The sequence below is a fragment of the Lissotriton helveticus genome, chromosome 11, assembly GCF_964261635.1.
Source record: "Lissotriton helveticus chromosome 11, aLisHel1.1, whole genome shotgun sequence".
Lineage (NCBI taxonomy): Eukaryota > Metazoa > Chordata > Amphibia > Caudata > Salamandridae > Lissotriton > Lissotriton helveticus.
Window position 1 is genome coordinate 289,360,005 of NC_136072.1, and position 24,551 is coordinate 289,384,555.

Consider the following 24,551-nt stretch of genomic DNA (forward strand, 5'->3'; position numbering starts at 1 on the left):
TAACAACTTCCTAACAACCCCGCACCCCCACCCCTAAGGTTTAATCCCAACATTGCACTGTAATACCACACGTCCGCTCACAACCTACCCCTCTACTGACTGCCACAGTGACCTCCATGACCTCACCCCCGTCTACCATACAGTCCCAGGCCTCCCGCAAAACCACCCTATCTCCTTAGGAAAGCGCCCCCCAGCAACACACCTGTTCCAGCGACAACACAACTTTGACCCTAATCCAGTGCACCCTCACCCAACAAAGCTCCTCATAACCAGGACCAAACCCCCCCCCCCAAAAGGGACAGCAAAATAAAGGGAGGGAGGGAGGGCCACAAAAACTGTCGACCCTGGCTGCTGTGTCACTGCACCCAAACCGTGTGCAGTGACACAAAATGGCCGGTTAAATACCTGGCCAGCCCAAAAGCAGCCCAAAACCCCCCAACCAGCCCAACCAGCCCAAAAAACGCCAGCTACGGCGAGACCCGAGAGTCATGCTACCTAACCCCCCCCCCCTCCCCTGGTGCCCCAAACTTCCCCGGGGGGGCGAGCCTCCCGCTGGTCGGCCACCCCCCCAAATCCCCATTGGGGCACACCAGTAGGTGAGGGGGGGAAGCATTGACACAGACACCCAAATTGTGTGTGAAAAAGGCCGCTTTTATTGGAATCAGGTGCACTTAAAACATTTCCCACCTGGCCTGTGCCGAACAAAACTACTGCTCACTAAATAACAACTTCCTAACAACCCCGCACCCCCACCCCTAAGGTTTAATCCCAACATTGCACTGTAATACCACACGTCCGCTCACAACCTACCCCTCTACTGACTGCCACAGTGACCTCCATGACCTCACCCCTGTCTACCATACAGTCCCAGGCCTCCCGCAAAACCACCCTATCTCCTTAGGAAAGCGCCACTCGAAATTCGCTTACGAATTTCGACCCCCCCTTAGGACTCCTGCCTCCTGGGATACCTGAGCACCCCCAAAGCCGCATCCAACGCCTCCTTCATCTGTATTATGTACAGTTCCATGCCATACCTGGACAGGTGAACCCCATCCTCCCGGAAAAAGTAAATTGCGCCATACCGCAACTCCGGGTGCTCCATCCGCCCCACCCCCTCCCTGGCACAGAATTCCCGAATCTCCCGGTTAATCTTCCTCCGAGCCCTGTCAATGGCTCCCGGGCGCTCCGCCCCCCTCCACACCCGCCTGGGAATAAACTCAGACCAGATAATATGGCAGCCTGCCCATTGCTTCTTAATTTCCCTCAGGTCCCTCTTCATCTGCTTGAGCAGCGCCAACCCCTTGCACTGCACCAAATCGTTCTCACCCAGATGAATCACCACCACATCTGGGCACACTCCCCCTCTCACCACCGTGTTTAACAAAGGCAACAACTCATGCCAACGCCTACCCCCTTTCCCCCTCCAATGACAACGGTACAACCCCACGTCCAATCCCAAATTGAGTGTCCGATGCCTGTCCCACTCCGCCTGTTCTGCCCTCTTGATGAATGAATGTCCCACAATATATACATTCAGAACAGCCACTGCCGGCCCCGCCACAGCACCTGTAAAGACACACATGTCAAAATCGGGCAACACAGCTATCACTACAACCCCTCAGCCCCCCTCAACCGCACATACGTCCGGTAACAATCCGACTTCCACCGCCCCAGCCTCTGTATCTCTTCCTTGCCCCAACCCCTCCGTGCCGCCTCCGTCGCCGCCCCGATCCGGAAGGAGTGCGTCCCGAACGCCAGAGGGTCCTCACCCATGTACCGCAGGGCGTGCCACAGAACCCACAAAGCCTGAGACGCCGTCACACCGTCCCCCTCCCCACGTCCAAAAACCTCCCTCTCCGACTCGCCTCCGCCTGCCATCAACCTCCTACCCCACTCCGCCGGGCACACCCCCTCCCGTCCGCCCGGCCCCAGTACCACCCAGGTCCCGACCCCTCGCTGGTCCGTCTTCGAGCGTCGCAAACGCACCGCCACCTCCCGAGCTCACACCTCCACGTCCCCCCACAACACCCCCCGCCTCCCGTTCGCGCCCAGCAACTCCGACACACGAAAGGCCCCGAAGAAAAGCCAGGACATCAAGGTAGAAAACCGTACCACCTCGCCGTCATCCCTGCACACCCTTGGAAGCGCACCAATTACACCTTCTAGCAAGTCCACCGTGATCGGACGGCGCAGCCGCACCTTCGCACCCTTTTCTCTCGCCCACCCTTCCAGCAGCCGGGTCCCTAGTTCACCTGCCGACGGGGAATACCCCCACCACATCTTGCCCATGAATGCCACTGCCGACAATTTGCCCGCAATCGACACCCGCGACAGACCCTTATCCATGAGCGCCAGCATGAACCTTACCACCTGATCCTCGCGCTGCCACCTGTCCCCTTGCCACACCGCACCTGACCGCAGGAATTCCTCCCATGCCAGCTCGTAAGCCCTCCATGTAGACACAGCGACCGACGCCTTCACCAGCGGAAAGACCCGGCCTCGCCCACCGACCACATGTCCTCCGGCACCGGTGTCCTGGTTTCCTCCGCTGTCGTGGCTAGCCCATGGAACCTCTCCCACTGTGAACGAGACAAAGCATCGGCAATGTCATTGTCCACGCCCGGTTCATGGCGCGCCTGAAACAGTATGTCATTCTCCAAGCAGCGCAGCACAAAAACCCTCATCAATTTCAGCACCTGTGCGTCCCACGCCGACTGCCTGTTCACCACCTGCACAACAGCCATGTTGTCCACTCGAAATAACACTCGCTTGTGCGCCAACGCCCCTGCCCACACGGTGACTGCCACCACCAACGGGAACAACTCCAAGAACGCGATGCTCCTCCCACCTGCCTGCCAATGCACCGGCCACTGCTCCGCACACCACCTTCCGTCCCAATACAGACCGAAGCCGCCGACGCCCGCCGCATCCGAGTACATGGTGACATCCCACTCCCAGTCCTCCGCCGGCGCCATCGGTACCCCATTGAACCTCTCCAGGAACGCCCGCCACAAGCGCAGATCCTCCTTCATACCCACGGAAAGGCGCACATGGTGATGAGGCAAAGGCAAACCGGACAACGCCAAACCCAGCCGTCGGCAGAACGTTCGGCCCGCCCGTACCACGCAGCAGGCAAAATTCAAATGCCCCAACAACACCTGTACCTCCCGCACTGTCACCTTCCTCCTAGACAACACTCCATCCACCAAAACCAACATTGCAGACCTCTTATCCTCCGGTAGGCGTGCTTCCATGGCGACCGAGTCGAGCTCGATACCGAAAAAGGACAACACCGTACTGGGACCGCACGTCTTCTCTGGCGCCAGGGGAACCCCAAATTCCCCCAGCAACCCGGCCAAACCATCCAGCAGCCGCTGACAGTCCTCCGCACCGGGCCGCCCACCAGGAAAAAGTCATCCAGATAGTGCGTCACTGACTCCGAGCCTGTGCGCCTGGAAAAACCCACTGTAGGAATGAGCTAAAACGCTCAAACAGCGCGCATGAAACGGAGCACCCCATCGGCAGCGCCTTATCCACAAAGATGAGAACTTGGAACTGGATCCCCAGCAACTGGTGATCCGCCGGGTGCACCGGAAGGAGCCGGAAGGCCGACTTTACGTCGCATTTTGCCATCAGCGCGCCCCGCCCTGCCGTCGCAACAAGCCGCCGCGCCACGTCCACCGACGAGTAAGTCACCGACGCCAATTCTGCCGAAATGTAGGCATTTACTGACTCCCCCTCCGGCCAGGACAAGTGCTGTATCAGTCGGAACTGCCCCTCCTCCTTCTTGGGCACCACCCCGATGGGTGAAATGATCAAGCCCGGCAGCGGCGGTACCGTGAAGGGACCCGCCATCCGGCCCTCCCTGACCTCTTTGAACAGTTTCTCCCTCACCACACCCTTGTGTGCGTTCACCGATTTCAGATTGTCCGCCCAGCGAGCAATCCGAGGGCCCTCGTACCCCAGCCGAAAACTCTCCCGGAAACCCCGACGCAGCACTGCAGCATCCTCCGCCCACGGATACGCCGCCAACCAGGGCTCCATCCGCTCGATCCTAACCGGCGTACGAGCCTTTGCCCAGAGCCCCTGATCCTCCCCCTCTACCCCCTCCCCTCCCCCCACCCTGACCCCCTCTGGCAAGAGCACCTCCCTGCGCGGGCAGCTGTCCCGGTGGGCCCCCGGTCCCCCAACAACGCAGGTGGTTCCGTCCACACGACGAGCATTCGTGCCGGAAACGGCAAGCCGCCCGCCCGCAGGCCCCCCTATTAAAGTCCTAGCAGGCTCCGACTGCGGTCTGGCTGCTAGAGGCTCCCTGACCCACCCCCCCTCGGGTGGGGCGAGCCGCAAAGGGGGGAGACGCAAGCGGCAAACCGCTTGCTGTGCAGATGGCGTGGCCAAACTTGGCCCCTCCCATCGTCTGCTGATACAGGTCCGAATCCAGCTCCCCCCATTGCGCTTCCGGGTCCCCCGCCATGCGCGCCCGGAACTCCTCGTCGTAGTGTGACCACGCATACCCGCCATAGGTCACCTGCGCCCTCCGCACCACATCCATGTATTTAAAGAGCGCGACGCACCGGTCCGGGAACTTCTCGCAATACACGCTCGCGTATATGAGGAAAGCTGCTGACCAGTTGTCCAGCATCAGGGGCACCTTCGGGCGCCTCGCCAACTCCTGCTCTTCCTCCTTTGACCCCTCCTTAGACGTCAACTCCCTGTGCAGCAGCTTCAGGATATCAATGTATTCCCCCTTCCAAATCTTCTCTTTCGTCGCCGCCGAAAGGTGGGCACCCAGCGGCTTGGTCAGCCCCATGTACGGCAACTTCCGCACCGGAACCACACAACTCTCCTTTCCTCCCCCCGCCGCCTCCTTTTCACCCGCCGCCGCTGCCCCGTCGCCCGCGCTGGGTCCCCCCCGCCCGGCGCCGCGCCGTCCGTGCCAACCCCAGCGTCCTGCACATACCGACCCCGCACCAGCCGCCACCCATCCTCCCCATCGCCCCCCGACCCCACTGAAACCTGCACACAACGCCTCTTGGCACCCCCCACACCATCACCCGTCTTACCTGGCGTCAAGGTCGGCGTCCTTGCTGGATCCCGCCGCCTAACCAGTTGATCTGAGGGGGCCGTCACTCTGGGCGCTTCCTGCCTTGCTGGCACCGGCAATACACTTCCAACAACGTTACCAGCCCCCCCGTCCTCCCGAAGCTCCCCTTCCTCCTCCGACTCTTCAATAGCCGGCACCACACCACTCCGGCCCCCCATTTGGGGTTCCAGCCGGCTCAAACCCGCTCTTTCCCGACACACCCGCATCAACTCCATCAGGTCCACACTCGCCCTTCCATCCTCCGCACTCGCATTCATATCAGAGACATGTAAATCCATCCTCGCTCCCCTACCCCCGGCGGCCGTAAAGACCCTTCGGGGCGGGGCTGGCGGAGACGCACCGCGCCTCCGTTCGCCATGGTCATGAATTAGGTCCCTCGCTGGAGCACAGCCGTCCGCACCAAACAGAGCTGGCCCATCCACTCGGTGGGTGGGAGCCGCATGCTGCTCCCCCGAGCGCCTCGCAAACAGCTCCTGCCAAGGAAAAAAGGTGGAGTCCAGCATGCCAGGGTAAAAACCACTCCCGTCCCCCCCCCACGCGCCGCCCCCTCCCCCACTCCCCCACCCCATCGCCCCACCCCTCCCCCAACCCGCCAAATGACCCCCGCGCCGCGACGGGACCCCACCGCCCCCCATTTCCCAACCCCCTTCCCAGCCCCCCGACCTACCCCATCCCCCATAACCCCAACTCGGGCCCGCACCCCCCCCCCCGCGTCCCGGACCCCATGCCCTCCCCCCAAGCTGCCTCCCTGCTCCCCACCCCCTCCCCAAAACCCGCCCACTGCCCGCCGCTGCCCCCGCCCCTTTGCCGCCCCCCACCACGCCTCCACTACCCCCACCGGCTCCCCCACCACTATCCGACCTACCCCTCCCACCCGACCCGCCGCCACCCCCATGCCCCTCCCCGTCTCCGCCCCCCACCACGCCTCCACAACCCCCACTGACTCCCCCACCACTACCCGACTCACCCCTCCCACCCGACACGCCGCCACCCCCACGCCCCTCCCCCACCGCCACCAATCCGCCACGCCCCTCCGCCCGGCCCCTCCCGCCACCCCTCCCCCGCACTCCCGGGAACTCTGAACCGCCCTGGCCCCCCTCCCCCCCCCCTCCTCCGCCAAAGACGAGCCCCAGTCCAGCTCTGTGTCCTCCCCCTCTCCTCCCCCCACCTCCTCCTCCACATCGGTCTCCTCGATCAGTAGGGGTGAAACCGCCCCCCCACCCTCTCCATCCGGCCGCCCCCCGCTCTCCCCTTGCCTCGGACCCCCTCCGCCCCCCGCCCCCCCTCCCCCCCTTTCACAGGCTCCACTCTATCCGCTGGCACCCGCCCCCCCTCACCCCCGCCCCCACCCTCCCCCGGATCGGCTGCCTGTACCCCACCACTCACCCCCTCCTCCCCCTCCCCCCGTCCCCCCAGGTCCAACCCTGCCTCGCGGGCTGCCCCCGCCCCTCCCCCCACCTTCTCCACAAAAACCAGGGGCTGTTTCCTCCCCTTCCGCCCGGTCCGCTTCATGCCACCCTTTTTTCTGCCCCGCGGCGCCGCCTCAGCAAGCCTCGCACTACCCTTCGCGCCCCCGCCCCCCCTCCCTCCTCGCGAAGCCGGCCGCAGCCGCGACCGCGGCGGATCACAAGCCGCCACAGCCGCAGCGGCGCCGTCAGCAGCGCGCCGCTGCAGCCTTACCTTAAGGCCGGGCCGCAATATGTCCATGCGGCCCGCCTCACGCAACAGCCGCAGTGCCTCCGCCACGCGCGGGTCATCACCCTCCGCCATCACGCCACCAAAGACCGGGAAAAACACCACGCACGACACGCTCACCGCAGCAACCGCCTCCGCCCTTCTCAAACTTACGCCGAAGGTCCCGAACCGCCGCCTAATCCCACTACCACACCTCCACAAAAACTGTCGACCCTGGCTGCTGTGTCACTGCACCCAAACCGTGTGCAGTGACACAAAATGGCCGGTTAAATACCTGGCCAGCCCAAAAGCAGCCCAAAAACCCCCAACCAGCCCAACCAGCCCAAAAAACGCCAGCTACGGCGAGACCCGAGAGTCATGCTACCTAACTCCCCCCCCCCTCCCCTGGTGCCCCAAACTTCCCCGGGGGGGCGAGCCTCCCGCTGGTCGGCCACCCCCCCAAATCCCCATTGTTACCAAAAGAAGCAAATACACAAATGCTCAAACAATCATTACTTCCCAAAGCCTTGGAGTAGTGGGTAATACATAATTACACAATGCTAAGCGAGCAGCATAACATCACTGGCAAACCACAAGCGAAGCGCGCCCCCCCTCCATCCGCCAGGGGTAGGTGCAGCATCTCCCCCAGTTTCCCATTTGCTCCCCGGGCTCCAGACCCCGAAACACTGACATATGTGGCCCCAGTCAGGAAGTTTCAAACCTCCCTCCGTTTACCCCAGCATCTTGCATTCGATGATGATTACCAACCACTTACATCTTACATCACAGAAGCAGGCTCCCTATAGCAGCCCACCTCTGACTCCGAAGTTGTATATATGTGGCACACCACACCACAGATAGGCAGCCCCAGCAGGCAACAAAGGGACAGGCCGTAGATGAAAGCTTCTCTGACATGGGATTCTCATTGTGGGCTCTAGTTGTGGTTCCAAATTTAACCTAGCTTAGCACCTGCTCAGCTCCATACCCGGCAATTGCAGCAAGTTGCATGTAGCTCCAATATCTCTGCCCCTGCGGATGGGAATGTAAAGCAAAATCCTAAGGAGTTGTCTTGGCAGAAATGAAAGAGTCTAGGAGAAAGATAGACATGTATTGCCTAGAACACATGCATGAGACAAGTGTTGGCAAGGAAGGAAAACGAGATGGAATGGCAACATCAACTGAATAACACTGATCAATGATAACTGGTGGAAAAAAATTGCTGCATGTATCAATAAAAGCATTGAGCAGATTTTCCTAAAACATGTAAATAAAAGGTGCGTCTAGGGAGAAGAAACCTGGCAATGTACTCCATTGAGGGAGATGTACACTGTCAGGACACTCTGCCAGATGCCACCGTCTTCTCTGTAATTGTAGCTACCACTGTGCGGTAAATGTGGTTATTTGCTACTCTATCTTAATGCCTTTTTCATTAAAACGAGAGTTCAATTTGGTAGTCTTGAATGCAGTGAAGTATTTGTTGCTATATTATAAAGTGATACTGAACACTTTAAGAGTATGAACTCCCATCTTCTAGCATAATTTAACATTTTAGCTTTCATCGATTTAACAAACTATTCCAATGTTCTAAGCCAAAGTTCTGCAAAATCGGTTCAGGAAAGCCGGATCCATGCCAGATCTTAAAAGATAAACACATTTATCTAAATGGGGATATGCTAAAAATCTGGAATGGATCCGGCATTCCAATACCGACTTTGGAGAACACTGTTTTAAGCCATCTTTCAATATAAGAAATGTTGTCATCAGTCTGAACAGCTAGAGAGGTTTCAGAGTACATCCCAAAAATAGATGGTAGTACGAACTTTCATTTACTACTTGGTATTTTTATAAAAGATTTCAAGAGATGAACTTGGCTCAGTACCTGTCAAGTAAACAATTTTCCACTCAATCTTCTCACTACATGTATATACTGTAGTCAAGCAGCCTCAGTTGAACTCTGAGTCAGTGCTTTACAATTCAACAGCTGCAGCTTAACTGATGAATCAACAAAATCAGTTTATCAACACAAATCCCTGGATAAAGCTCCTAAGGAAAATGGTGGACTTAAGTCAATTTGAGGCCAGCCCAAGTGGATTATGAAAGCAATGCACTATAAGTAGGGCTCCTGGTTTTATGGTATTTATGTTTTTTAACATTTCCGTCTGTATTTATCCATATTTATTTTGTGTTTTGCATATAAATGTAGTTGTAATACTGTGCATTTGCATATTAATTTAAATTATAGATGCGCACTTATACTTTGATGTCTATACTATTTTAGCTATTTAAGTTGCCAAATATGACATAACAGTACATCCACTGGCAAATATTAGCATTATACCACAAATGTTTGTTGACACATGCAGTTATTTAAAGAAATGTCATCCTGTTTTTTAATTTCCCATGCTGTCATCTGCTCAGCTGTTGGGCTATAATTCATGAAAGACAGCACGAATAGTCACTTAAAAGAAGCACATTTTCTGTATTTATCCACTTTTTAAAAATAAATGCATTTCTGTCTGTATATTTCTGTAAAAATCAGTAAAAAGGGAAAACAGGGAGCCTTAACTATAATGTATCCCTAGCGATTCATTTATCTCCAAGGACTAAACTGAGAAGTATTTAGAGGCGAAAGGCCTTGCGAGGATAGAAAAGCTAAGCCACCCTGCCCCGTTTAACTTTTTCTGTCATGCCCTTCAGGTTTTTCCTTCAATGGACTCTGTGAGTCTACACAGCAGAGTCCCAAACTATCCTGAATAAAAGTTGACCAAAAATGTGCCTCCACATATAGTCAAAGATGGCTGCTGTAACACCAGGCATAGCCTGGGCTGCCTCACCTCTTTCTTGTGATACTCCGCTCATCACCTGCTACTCGCAGACTCTGCTTCACACTAACATAATGATTGACAGTCCATGGCGTGATATAGCCAATCGCATAGCAGCTCAAGCTACCTAGTGCTTGACCGTATTACAGGCCCTATTCTGTCAATCACACCGTTAGTGTCTTATAGAGCACTGTGCTGTAGAGCTGCAAGATGTGAATTTCAGTCCCACGCCTGAATAGGGCAATATAATCTGTGAACTTCCATGCCTGGGCATGAAAGGATGACCAAGTAGACAATTAATGTGTTTGTCCTGTCACTCAAAGAATCTGGGGCCAGATGTACGACGACCAAAATAGCGACACGCAAATTTCGAGTATTTTGCGACTCACAATTTGCGAGGCGCTATTTGGGATGTACAGCAGTGTGTAGCACATGGTTAGTGATTCCCAATGGGGTTGCAAATTAAGAGGCTCATGAATATTAATGAGCCTCTCGCAATTTGCGACCCCATTGGAAATGACAGGCCCTCCCAGGTATGGTGGCCTGCTGGGCTCAGCAGACCACCATGTCTGGGACTGGTTTTAAATAAAGCAGTTTTTTTTTAATATGCTGCCCGTTTTCCTTAAAGGAAAACGGGATGAATTCAAAAAAGAAAAACATGAAACGTTTTTATTTCATTTTGTAAGGGCAGGTAACCCTCTCTGGGACAACTGCCTGCCCTTAAAAAATATTTCCCCCTGCAATTGCAAAGGGGAAGGGGTCCCCTGGGGACCCCTTCCCTTTTGCGAGTGTATTACCACCTTCTTGAAGAGGGTGGTATTTTGCGAGTGTTTTCGACCCGCAATTGCAGACGCAAAACATACATGGGTTTGCGCATGCTATTAGGAAGGGAATACCACTTCCTAATAGTGAGTTGCAAAACCTGTTTAGTGAATCGCAAATAAATTGCAACTCTTCATTTAAAACAACCATAAAAGTAGAATTAGTAAATCACATTTAAAATGATCATGGCATAGTAGAGATAGAATAATTAATAGGCGTTGTACATGGTCCATGCTGTTTTTGCATGTGCAAACGGGTTTGCAAACCCGTTTGCACATGCAAAAACAGTCTTACATCTAGCCCTTTAGCTGTCTGGAAAAGGCAATGCTGAACACCTTCGACCCTTGGATAGACCAGGGTTAAACAGGTGTGGAATCACCTGAATGCTCTGCAGTGTGACTCCTCCCTGAAGGGAAGTTCACTCCCATGCCTGCCTGGGCCGAGATTTGTACACGGTGTAAGGAATTTACACGTTAAAAAAAATATGCCCATCCTATTTTATGGATTGAGATAAAAAAACCATCCGTCCTGAAAAAGTCCCAAGAGTGCGAAAAGCGTTGGATTTCACAAATTGACTACAGTTGTAATATATTTCTTGCGTAAAGCATGAATAAATAAAGATCGGATAATACATTTCTTTAAGGACCTGTTTTTTCATCACTGTATCATTGATTATAAAAGTACGAATATTGATTCTCATTATGTGATCACATTATTGGTTATGAGTAACTTGTATGTATTGAGTGCTAAGTGATAATTTTTTCTTGTTTACCACCACACAACTGTAAGATGAAATTAGTGGACTACACAACAATCCTAAAAATGTTCAACAGTTTCATAGAACAGAACAATTCCCACTAAAACTGTGCAACACTTGTTGAACCCTAAAAAGAGATAACTCACTGAAACAGCACCGCACTTTCCAGAAATGAGCAACACAAGCAGCATCACAATGGTTTATTATGTCTAAATCCGACCTTTAAATCCCTTTAATAATATCTTTGATGTGATTGCAAAGCACCTTGAGCAAGGAACCGTTTCTGTTGACAACCAACCCAAACAACCAACAAGAAGCCCCACTACAGACACCTTACAAAAGCTGAAATCCACAGTTTTATAACTCACAGGTAGTGATCTCGAGGGTTGGTAATCTAGCAATGTGCATTACTTTTAAATGTGCCTTTCTCCTTCAAAGGATACCTCAAGGTATCGACTTAAGGCAGCTCACGTTGTCACATTCCCTGTCCTTTTTCTCCAGGACCCTCAGCAGCAACTAGCTTCATAATTTACAATCACACGGTCACAGGGCGAAGTTTGTAAAATTCCTGATCTTTCTGGGAACATTAATTCCTTTTTTTTTTTTTATATATTTTTATTGAGTTTTGCCCCTCATTTTTCCAATAATACCAATATGTTTTAGCAGTACAGAAAATAAAAGGAAATCGATAGAGACATTTCACAAAATTCAGGTACAAATACAAAATTCAAGTACAATCAAAATCAGACTTCATATATTTTGAGCCTCTACTTACTCCTATTCTTCCATTTCTCTATGGGTGACCAGATCCTACCCCCCAATGACCTTGCCCTTCTACCTTTCCTATCATAGATGGCCTTCTCTAAGTTGTATGTGGAGAGAAGCCTTGCTATCCATGTCTGAAATGTGGGTGCCGTCTTATCAAGCCAAGCCCTTGCAATAATAATCCTTAAAACTGCCGTAACCATAAACAAAAATTCTGGATGTTCATTGCTATCTCTTTTATTCACCCCTAATATTATCAGTTCTTCCGACAATTTAATCTTTATCCCTAGCGAGACTTCCATAAATTCTTCGATTGCCAGTTTTAATGTATAAAGTTGTGGGCATTGTGCAAACATGTGTACAATGTTGGCACTACTTGAGTTACATCTTGGACATGTTATGCCCGTAGTGCCCCCCCACTGGGCAATTCTTGCAGGCGTATGATAGAGAGAATAAATCGTCTTGTAGTGCTGGGTTTGTAGCGTAGCTGAGCACAACACCGATCAACCTAAATCTAGTGAGTTTTGTAAACCATCAGGGTGCGCCCCTACTTGTTCCACCCATTTCTTGGAGAATTTCTCTCTATCATCTGTTTTTAGTGCATAAAGTTCAGCGTAAATTTGTCTAATCGTTGCCCGTGTACTACGCTCCAAGTAGTCCATTATCCTACAATGAGACATCCCTGCTGTCCCACCCTGTTTCTTATCAAAATAACTTCTGATTTGTAAATATTTAAAAAAATTACATCCTGGAATATTAAACTTAGTTTGTATCTCTTGAAATAAAAGGAACACCCCTTCTACATCCAACAGGTCCCCTAGTTTTTTAATCCCCTTGCCATCCCATTCCTTCATGACTGTATCTCTGAAGATTTCTGCGGGGAGATCATTATTAGAGTGTAACCTAAGATATCTGTTATATCTCCCGATTCCTAGCTTTTTCCCAACAGCCTTCCAGATTTTATAGATTGCGCTCAAAGTCTTGAACCTAGTATGTTTGAAATATACATAATCCACTGTATTCACCAAGGCATTCCCTGCCTCCTTACCCAGAACTGCTTCATAAGCATTCACACTGCCCGATCTCTCTCCACCCTGGCTGCTATCGCCTAATAATCCTTGCGCGTATTGTAGAGCTGCTGCCCAGTAATATAGTCTAAAATCAGGTGCACCCCAACCCCCCTTCTCCCTCGGTAGTGTCAAGAAACGATACGCCCTTCGTGTCTTCCCCTGTGCCCATATAAACCTATTCATAATTGCTTCTATTTTATTAAACCATGTGCCCTCAATATATAACGGAATTGCTCTAAGGATATATAGAAGTTTCGGAAACGTGACCATTTTAATCATGTTAATTCGCCCCATTAGCGTCAGATGTAAATTATTGACTCTCTCTAAGTTTCTTTTAACTTTCCCTAAGAGTGGCTCTATGTTAATCTCTACGACTCTATCCAATTCTGCTGATACCCTGATCCCCAAATACGTTGCTTCCGGAACTACTCTGGTATCCTGGAAATTGGCAAACCTGTTCTGCACTATCTGTGTCTTTCCTCTATTTATAAGATACCCCGAAAAAGACCGGAAGTTTTTTGCCTCTTGCTCTATTTCTATTAGGGCCCCCCCTGGCTCTGATGTTATGATTGCTAGGTCATCCGCATAGGCAAACAACTTATATTCCTGTTCGTGTAATCTGACTGGGGGGATCCTGTGATTACATGTCAGTCTTCTTAGCAACGGATCTAGGTATATGGCAAATAGTAGAGGTGAAGCTGGACATCCCTGCCTAGTCCCACGTCGGATCCGTACGGCCTCTGTGTATGATTTGTTAATTCTTATCCTAGCCGTTGGTTGCTTATAAAGTGCCTGAACTGATTTTATATAGCCTTCACCTATCCCAGCCCATTCCAAAGCTTTCCACAGATAGTCCCAGGAGACCCTGTCGAAGGCCTTCTCAGCATCCAGAAAAATAGTAGCGACAGGGTCTCCTGTCACCTCAGTTGTGTCCAGGACGGTGATCATCTGTCTGGTATGCTGGGTGGTCCCCTTACCTGGTATAAAGCCATGCTGTTCTGGGGACACCAAACTCTCGATAACCCTACTAAGCCTTTTTGCTAGTTTTTTAGAGAATATTTTTGCATCTGCGTTTAATAGCGTTATTGGTCTATATGATCCTGGCTCTACTGGAGGCTTATCCTTTTTTAATATTACAATTATATCCACCCCGGCCCAGGACTGTGGAACTACCCTTCCCCCCTGCGCCATACAGCATATTGACCAGATATCTGTACCCAGCACATCCCAAAAGGTCCTATAAAATTCTACCGGAATTTGATCTTGTCCTGTTGCTTTGCCAGAGGGGAGGCTAAATACTGCTTCTCTTACCTCCTGTAGCGTTAACTGAAGGTCCAATCTCTCCCTTTCTTCCGTACTTAACCCTCTATTTGGTGTTTGTGACAGATATTCTGTTATCCTTGGCATATCGTTACTTGCATCCTGCTCATATAGTGATTCGTAAAACCTCCTAAAGACTTCCTGCACTTCCTCCACCTTATTAACTATAGTCCCTGTGCTGTCCTTAATTTCTTTTATTTCCCCTGCAGCTAATGTTTGTCTAGTTCTTATTGCCAATAAATGACCCACTCTTTCGTTGAACTCCTAGCATTTCTCTTTTTTTGCTAAAAACTTCCCTGCTGCCTTTTGCGCCAAAGTTGCTCCTATCTCCGCTTTCTGTAACTCTATATCCAATAAAATCTGTTCAATAGGTGCTTGTCTGCTTATTGCACCCACTAGACCTTCCTCTAAACTCGCCAGACTTCTAAGCCCCTCCTCTATCCTCTCCCTTTCTTTCTTGTTTCTTAACATAGTATAACTTAGTGTCTCTCCCCTTACCCCAGCTTTAAAAGCATCCCACACCATATCCGCTGAGGCCGAATATCTATTATATCCCAATATTGTGTAATCCAATCCTGCATTCTTTTCACGTACTCCTCCTCCTTTAGCAGCCCCCGTTCAAACGTCCATTGATTATGCGTCCTATCCCTTTCTCTGCTAGATGTCAAGCTTAAAGCCAGCGAATTATGATCCGACACTAACCTAGGGAGTCGTTCAATATCAGCTCTGCCCATCAGTGAACTCGAGATGAAAAAATAGTCCAGTCTAGTAACCTTTCTATGGGGAGCTGAATAGTAGGTACTGCCTGTACCTATGGGATTTTTCTCAGCCCACATATCCACCAAGGCGTTGTGTCGAACTAGATTCTGTACTGCTTTATATGTCCTTATCTTCCTACCCCGGTATTTACCCCCATCCCTCTCTATTAAGCCATCCAAACCATTAATATTGAAGTCCCCGCAACATACTACCGGCTCCGGCCAAAGTGCCGATTCCCCATCCAGAAATTCCAGTAGTTCAGATTCGTCTTCAGTTGGCTCATATATTGAGGTAACTGTGAGTCTCCCGGCCAATGTTTCCACATCCAACAATACCCATCGCCCATCCTGATCCTCTTTCTTCCTTTTAACTTTTACAACCCCTTTCCTAGCTAATATCGCCACCCCCTTTTTCCTATCTTCCTGTCCCGGTAGGCGAGCACCTCAAACCCCATTTGTTCAAGCATATAGTTATCTTTCCTAGCCACGTGCGTCTCCTGTAAACATACTATATCAGATCTCCAAAATCGTAAAGCTGCGGCTAGTTTTTGCCTTTTCTCTGCATTATTTAGCCCGCAGATATTAAGCGTGATTATCCTAACAGCCATTAATCAGGTTTGACTTTGCCATCTCTCCCATTCCTCCTATAAAATTAATCAGTAGTTGTCTCTCTCCTTTGTGTATCTTACAAATCTGTACTGCATATCTCTCTTCTCCTACGCCACCACCACCGCACCCCACACCACCCACCCCCTTAACCCCCTCCCACCCCACCACCCACCAGATACCCTCCCCCCCTAGCACAGGCAAATAGGTCAGAGCTGACCTATGCGTGATCGCTGTGCGTTGCAGAGTCGCCCCCCCTCTCATTCCCTCTTCTTCCATTAATACCCGTGATGATTCAGGTTAGAGAACAAAAAAAAACGCATCGCAGCCCTCCCTATTCAGTTTTTTCTTTTCCCCCTATTCCTTCACTTTGCCATTTCCTTGCTCCTATCTCTGCGTTGTTCTGACAGTTCTGCCAAAAATTCCCCCGCCTTTATCTCAGAAAAAAACATTCTCATACGTCCTGCAGATATAACTTTTAACTTTGCCGGAAACATTAGGTACGCCTCTGCCCCTTGTTTCTGGAATGCTGCAATTAACTGTCTGAGGCGCCATCTCCTCTCCACAGTCACATGACAAAAGTCAGGTCTGGCAAAGAATGTTACACCATCAAAGGATTTCCTGGAATATGGCCTGGCCTTGTCCATCAGTTCTTGTCTCGCCAGAAAGTTCCCGAAGAACACCAGCATAGCCCTTGGGAGTGTGTCTGTGCCCCCATCCTGTCTTTTCCTTCTGGTGAGTGGAAATCTATGGGCCCTCTGGACTTCCATCTCCCACTGCCATGGCACATCAGGGAAAGCCCCTTTTAGCAACTTGATTACGAACCCTCTTGGATCTTGTTGTTCCACCCCTTCCTCTATCCCAAGGAGCCTAACGTTATTGCGCCTCTGGCGATTCTCCAACTCCTCCACTTTCCATTGCAAGTCCACCACAGCCTTTTCCTGATCAACTTTATATGCGTTCCAGTCCGTTACTTCGTCCTCCAATCTACCAGTTCTCTCTTCAACGCTTACCACTCTCTCTTCCACCTCTTCGTATTTTTTGTTTACTTTCCTGATTGTGGCTTAGATTTTTTTGGTGTCATGCCTAGCTCTTCTGCTTTCCGCTCTGGCTTCTACTTGCATTTGTTTTAGCATGGCAAACATAATATCAAGTTTCTCCCCCTCGCCTTGCCCAACTTGCCCATCCTCTTTATAAATGCTAGATGTGGCTGAATAGTCCCATAGTAGTTTTTTGTGAGTGCCCGGAGAGGATCCAGCCCGCCTTCCTCCCACCTTGCGTTTTTTCAGGGTGCGTCTCCCCCTGGAACCCCTAGAGCCTCTAGAGCTTCCGCTATCCGTACCGGGACTTAGATCTGAAAATTCTTTCTGCTCGTTGCTACTGACCATGGTAGATTCAGAACCCTCTGGGACTGTGAAGAACCTGTCTCCCTCAGCCCCTTCGACCATATCTGGCTCTGTCAGTTCTTTCTGTGAATCCACGCTCACCAGGCTCACCAGGCTCCCACCTTCTACTTCCTTGGGCCCCTGTTGCTGTATCTTCCCCCCAGCATCTCTGCTTCCACCTCCTTTAAGGCCTTCAAAATTTGGGAGTTGTTGTGGCTCTCTGCCCCATCAGTATCCTCTCTTACCCTCCAGGCAGCGTCTCCCAGTTCACCTTGGCTCACCGGTTCCTGCTGTAGACCGTCTGCCATTACTGCTGAGGTTACTGCCGAGGTTGCTGAGAATTCCGCGGGAAGCGTGAGGACCGCATAATCCTGTTGCCTAGCAACACAGTCGCTGGCGTCCTCGAGGACGTTCCTGTTTGCAACTCCCGTCGGTTTGCCTGCCGCCGCTGTTCCTGCTTCCCCCGTGTTTACCAATGAGCCAAACGCCTCTGCTACCGAGGGCTGTCTCAAGGTAGGGTCCCTGTCAGTTCTTTTCTTGTCTGTCAGGCCCCGGGACGGCCCTTCCTGTCCCCCGCTGCTTCGGGCAGCGGCAGTGCTTCGCGTCAGCTTTATCTCTTTTTCTTGGGCTTTCTCCAGCTTGCGCTGCTGCGCTTTCAATGCAGCAGACGATGTTAGGGCAACCGGTGTGGCTTTCTTAGCGGGGGGCAATAACATCTTTGCTTTGGGGATTGCGCCCAATTTTGCTGCATCCTTCTGGCTAGCCTCTTTAGTCGTGCTACCAGACAGCGGCTGTTGTTTCTCCTTGCCGCGCTGCGCCATCACCCTCTCAGCCAGAAAACAGTGTAGCACTTCACCCAGTGCGGTGGACAGAGCCCTGGTCTTCTTCCAGAGGGATACAGCTCTGGCAACTATGCCGCTTTTCCTCTGCCAGATCGCTCTTCTGCTCTCGCCTTGATAGATCCTTGCGCTTTGAGGGGAGGACTGCATTCCTATAGTCCCTGGATCATCATCCGTCTCCTCATTTAGGCTTTGGTTCGGAGAGGGCGTATGGTGCGACTTCTACCTACAGCTCTATAGCGGCCATCTTGCCTCCCAAACACGTGGCATGTGCTTTAGTTACTGATTCAAGAAATCAGTGGCAGGGAAGATTAATTCCTTGTGCTTGATAAGCCTGCCAGCCATTCCAGCGTGGCTAAAGAAGTGAAAATTGTACACCAAGATGCTTCCAGGTATGAGGACCTATAAAGTCTCTTTGAAGGACAGAATGAACCTATGGTCTTTCTGGTGGTTTTGGGGTCTCCACAAGTGCATCTACAATAACACAAGAAATCCACAAACTAAATCTAGAGTTGATCACAAAACAGTGCAGATTAAACAACGGACTTTTCTAATTTGTTGAAGGAAGTCTTACACTTTCTAATGATACTCAGATCCAGACAGACAAAGAGAAATGCAGACAGGAGGCAGGAACTGACCTAAAGATACACTTTGTTTGACTGAGGGTGTGGATTCCAATCAGTCTGGTACCAACTAATTTCAGATCTCTAATATTAGTTAAAGTACGACAGAACTACAGAGGCTAGAGATAATATGAAACATCAGATAGCTGCATAAACTAAACTGATAATTAGCATTAATAGTCTGTAAATGAAAGGACCGAAAGCAGAGATGGCCAAACATCTCTAGAGATGAATGGAAGCTGAATGGACTCGTCCAAACCTACCATCTTGTCAATAGCTTGCAATATCGGTGGCTCAGCACTCAAAATGTAACAAATATAAAAGCATTTGTATTTCAACATGTAGCTTTGGACTTTGCACAACATAAGTATTCTTATCCACTGAATATCATGAATATGACAAATGAATATCACCAAAGATTCTTTATTCAAAGATTCTTTATTCGTTTTCTTCTTTTTAAAAAACGTTACGCCAACAGACAGTAGCCAACGCCCTTCGTCCTACAAGGACTTCTTCAGGGTTACAAAATATGTACAACTACATAAACTAGTGTAGAGGCTGCCTGAAAAATGGCCCTGCTCGGCAAACTTTCAGTGCCTTCCGACCAGCCACTGTTTAGATGTTGCGGCTCCTCTGAAGGCACAGAGATCTACACTGGACCACTGGTGATCTCTAAATACGGCGGGTAGTAGTCCAGCCAGGGTGGCAGAGGTAATGACCCCCACCACACTGATGAATGGTTAACCACGGCCAAACTCTACAGGAGGCACTCTGTAACTTTGCACACCCCATATATGGATTCACAGATGTACCTGAACACGGCATTGAAATACCCCAGCATCCTCAAAACTTCAACATCAGTTCAGACGTATGTGTTGTCTAAGGAAATGCATGGCCTTACGAGGATCTTTCATTGTTCATATACATCTTTTTATTGGAAATCAGTAGAAGTTCAATGTAATGTCATTCCTATAAGTTAAACAAGCAAAATATCCTGAACATTCATATTGCAAGCCTCAATATAATGCAATCTTTGAGTTAAAACACCAATACACATTCATAACTCTTGCAAACCTTGATTTAAGTAATAAAATCATTACATTAATATTCCTCTTGTCTTTTATCATATTTCACAACAGTACTAACAATGTTTACTAATCATTCTTTTTTATTGTTCACAGTAAATATGGCTTGTATTGGTTGTCTTAACATAATTCTCCCAGTAACCAATCTTGATTTTTTGTTTTTCACCAATACTGTGGCATGTATTTAATATCTTCTCAAAGCACGTTTCGGCATAAAACGCCTTCTTTAGGAATGCCAAAACATCATCATCAAGACCCCAATGATTTAAAATGGACCTGAAAGCATTTATATTAGGGGTAATCTCGCTGCCTCTGTTCGAATCTTTTTCTCTTGAATTGGGGCTTCTGTTGACACAACGTTCAACGTAACTGCGTGTCCCAGTCGCATACAGGAAAGGGGAGATTTCCTGGTTTCTTTTCTCTCTTCCCCACTTAGCCAGGCATCTGGAATGCAATGGTGCACCGGCCACCAACTGTTGCTGCAGTCTGAGTGTTATCATTTGCAAACCCGGATAAACTCCTTTGCAGAGGCATCTCATAGCAACCCCTCCCCGGCAGCAACTTGAATCTCCTGCAGGAGACACACAGTTAAACTGAACCCACTGTTAGTTAATGGGAGAGAGGGGCCTTATAAAAGTGAAAAACAACTTTAGCTGGACTAACCCGGTCCCTGTATCCAGCCCGTGCTCCATAGAGGTTGACCTGGACTTGTGACTTTCCACAGTCTAGCGTTACCAGCTGAGAACAAGAGGTACTGAGGGGCATATTACCAACAACTAGCGATAATTTTTGTCTCTAACTTGTTTAGAGACAAAAATTATCGCCGCACATCGGCGATTTTTATCGCAGATAAACCTTGCTATTAGCAAGGTTTATCGCAAATGCGATAAAAAACGGCCGCAATGCATGAATATCGCTGAAAAGTCAGCGATATTCATGCATTATCGAGCAAATGCTCTTAGCCATGTTATCCACCTCCCATTGGATAACATGGTGAAGAACTGCTCAGGGCAGGTGTTAGCTTTTGGAGATATTCGCGCTTAGCGCGAATATCTCCAAAAGTTGGTAATAGGAGATAGCGATGTTAGCGACTGTTTCCAGTCGCTAACATCTTGGCACGCCCACTTTGCATGTCATTAGTGATAAATATCACTGACATGCAAAGCGGGGCCCAAGATGGTCGCTATCTCCTATTAGCTGTCACTAACTGGTGTTAGCGACAGCTTGGTAATAGGGAGATAATTTTATCTCCGCTTTCTTGGCTTTTAAAGCCAAAAAAGCGGAGATAAACCCCTTGATAATATACCCCTTTGTTCTTTTCTGCACTATTTTCACATAAACTCTAACATTGAATATCCCTTGTTCTACTGATTGGATCTTTGTTGTCTGGTAACATTTTATTTATTAAAATGTACTCTGTTTTTCTAAATTGCTTTGTGATTTTTCTTGTTTTGTGTTTTCACTTTACTACTGTTTTTGTGCTGCATAAATACTTTACCAATTGATTCTAAAGGAAGCTTGATTGTTTTTATGCCAAGCTAACAGAGGCTTAAGAATAGGTTTAGATAGTAATTTTTATGGTTCACCCTGACAAGGATTGGGGTTGTTTCCTGAATGGGGCTTCCAACCCCTCAACCAATAACCTGATTTCTTACAATCTGAAGTCAAAAATTGTACATTTAACTTTGTTCAAACACTCAGTTCATCAGGGGGTACATGGACGATGGAACAGAGAAGGGAAAGATAGGTTAGGAATTAAATTGTCTTGTGTCGGCCTTCAATCACCTCTGACCAAAGCCTACTCTTCACAAGCAGTTGGATAGATGGACATCCAGGGTAATACCATATTTTGACGTGGATTGATCAGGGTATAAAAGAGCAAGGACTGCTGTTCTCAGATCAACAACATCCCTAGTGAAGCTGGTTCATGATTTTGCCCTAATCAATGTAATAAGCCCCATGTGACATTCTCAAATTCACAAGTACTTTTCCACCATGAGATAGAACAACTATAGCCATCAAGAAAGTAGGACATTTTCACTAGAAGGCAGCAGGATATCGACAACTGGAAGCATCCTCGGAAGATATCTGGGAATCTTAAACACATATATGAATTGAAACCTATATTAAACTTGGTTTCCAACTTGTTATGTGTTTGAGCACTGGAAGCAAGACATAAAAAAGTGAGCGACTATAAAAATCACAAAGTCACCAATGGATAAAACAATACCAATGACGTGCTTCAGTTTGCTTATGGGAATGATTTATCAAAGTTTCAATGCAGTGCCTAGGCTTGGTGCAGATTCCCCACATGTGGACTGATATTAATCACACAATCAAATCAATCAAATAGCATTTGTAAAGTGCAATGCTGTCACCCCTATAAGTTCTGCGGATGTATGACATTACAACGCATGCTTTTACATCACATGCTTTTATAACACGAGTTTTACAACGTATACCATTACAACGCATAGTGCTTTGGGGCGCTGGATAGTGAATAGTTCAATTTACTATTCCAACTCCAGTCCCCGTGGATAGTAGGGAAGGTGTAGGACAGTAAATTAAACCTATTCCCTATCCTAGAGCGGCCCCCCCAGCGCAATGCGCTGTAATGGTTTGCGTTGTAAAAGTTGCGTCATAAAGGCACTGCGTGGTAAAAGTTGCGTTGTAAAGGTTGTATACCAAGTTCTGCAGGCCAACACCTGTGGTTCCATTTGGAGGTGTTCTTCCTGAAGATAAGTACTTCAGTTTTGTCGGAGTTGAGTTGGAGGCAGTTGTCTCTCATCCATTGGCTACGTTGTTCACGGAGTCGCAAAATTTGGTTTAAATGTTGAAGGAGTCCTTGGTGAGCGAGAGGATCAGTTGAATGTCATCTGCCTAGGAGATTATGTTGAGTCCATGGGATCTGATGACATCTGAGAGGGGGGGTCATGTAGATGTTGAACAGGGCAGGCCTGAGAGACGATCCTTGTGGTACGCTGTATATGATGTCTTTGGGTGCGGAGGTGAAGGCAGGCAGTTGGATGATTGGTGTGCACCCTGTAAGGAAGGAGATGATGCACTCGAGGACTTCTTATTGTATGCCTTTGTTGTGGAGTCTGTTGATGAGGGTGTTGGGGGAGACAGTGTTAGACGCCGCAGAAAGGGCAGGGGGAACAGGGCCACAGTTTCTTCACAAACTTGGTGTGTTCTGTTGTCATCTGTGGTGGCCATCAGTGTGGTCTCAGAGCTGTGGGTGACACAGAGCCCTGATTATGAGGTGTCCAGTATTTGGTTTTGTTTCAGGAATTCAGTGAGCTGTTTGTTGATGGCTTTCTCGAGTACTTTGGCCGGGTAGGGGAGCAGGGAGATCTCACTATAATTTATTTAATCTTTGGGGTCTGCAGGGGCTGTCTTTGGGAGGGGTCTGCATGTTTCCATCTGTCTGGGGAGGTTGCTGTGGAGATGGATGTGTTGAGGATGCTAGTGAGTTGTGTGCTGATTAGGTTGGTTGTGAAGTTGTAGAGGTGGTGGGGGCAGAAGTATGCTGATAGCATGTTCTTCCTTTTCCCTCTTTTGATATCAAAGGTGATCTTCAGGTTCAACTGTTAGTTTTACAAAAGATGGTTTAGCACCATAAGGAGGGGGGGGGTTCTTTCCCTGAACACCATAATGACCACACACAGTGTTTTAAATGCAGCACCTATCATGTTTGAGCATCTAAAGCCCCTCAATATCCTGGGATCTAAATACTCCCAAGTCCGCTGACTGAAGGGTGATCAGTGTAAGTGAATTTGGGGATGTAGCATCTGTGATGACTTGCCTTCCATGCCCGCTTCCTGTACATTCTGATTTGAAATAGCTTAGCAACAGTATCTAAGGGTGAACTTTTTTTCTGTTCTAATTTTTAATCTCTTCCTCTTGCTCCAGTCTAGAATTGCACGTATAGGCTCAAGAGGCTAGCATGTGGAGGCACAGAGCCATATGCTACGATTCAGCTTTGCCGACTTAAGCGCACTTTTGTTCCAATCCTGGATAGCAATCCTGTTACACACATTGTTTCCTCTATTACTGCTATTTCCAGTGTCCTTAACTCGGTGGTACATGGAACTATGCTGGTCCTAAGGGAATTGCAGGGGTCCTTAGGGGAGCTTGGAGATTTTACAATTGACTGACCTGAAATGATGTAAAAAAACAAGATAGAAATGTATTTTTGGACTTCGGAAGAGAGCAGTGCACAGTATAATGCGCTATTTGTTGTTATTGTAGATGAGAGACTCTGGCAGACAACTGGGGCGACTGCTGAATTTGTTCCGTTTTAATATTGCAAGCTTGAATGATTTGGAATGTTGCTATGGAAAACAATCGCATCCAAGAACTCACTGTGACCTTGTAATCAGATTTGCTATATACTGGTCCTTCTCTTCTTTACCTTTGCAAGACGACTAGAGCCCACAGAGGCTGGCTGTGTCAACATAGAATTTTAGGGGCAGATTTACAGGCACCTTGTGTCGTTTTTGCGCCACCTATGCGTCACTTTCTATGACGCAGCGGCCGTGTAAAAATGCAGCCCACTTACAATGTGACGCATCTAGGGAGATACGTCACATTGTAAAGCCCTGCGTCTCATTATACCTGCATCAGGTATAATGTATGCAGGGTGGGCATTACCAAGCAAAATAGCCTCCTAGAAGTGACGCAGTGAAATCCACAAGATGTCACTGCGCCACTTCTAGGATGCCACTGCATCAAAACCTTACTCCCACTTGGAGCAGGCGTAAGGAATTATACAGCACAATGAGGATAGGCCTCCCCATGCAATGCTGGAGTTGCGTCGTGCTTCCGACAAAACTCCAGCAATGCGTTACCTTTACGCCAACAGATGCATGAGAATTTCTGATGCATCTGTCAATCCTTGCGTCATGGTGCGCCGTATTGT

The 24,551-nt window shown here is 49.1% G+C and overlaps 1 protein-coding gene across 2 annotated transcripts; it reads right to left on the reverse strand.

Annotated features, from left to right (window-relative positions):
- Nucleotides 1–818: 818 nt before the first annotated feature.
- Nucleotides 819–5,560, reverse strand: LOC144791868 (uncharacterized). Of its 2 annotated transcripts, none has more exons than XM_078666654.1 (2): nt 5,064–5,560; nt 819–1,566 (listed from the first exon to the last, which is right to left on the reverse strand). In XM_078666654.1, the coding sequence occupies exons 1-2, from the start codon at nt 5,380–5,382 to the stop codon at nt 944–946; spliced, it is 942 nt and encodes a 313-aa protein (XP_078522780.1). In that variant the 5' UTR covers nt 5,383–5,560; the 3' UTR covers nt 819–943. The 2 variants fall into 2 exon arrangements, 1 of the variants encoding a protein (XP_078522780.1); XR_013602487.1 differs by lacking the exon at nt 819–1,566 and adding an exon at nt 2,056–2,579.
- Between the last annotated feature and the right edge of the window lie 18,991 nt (nt 5,561–24,551).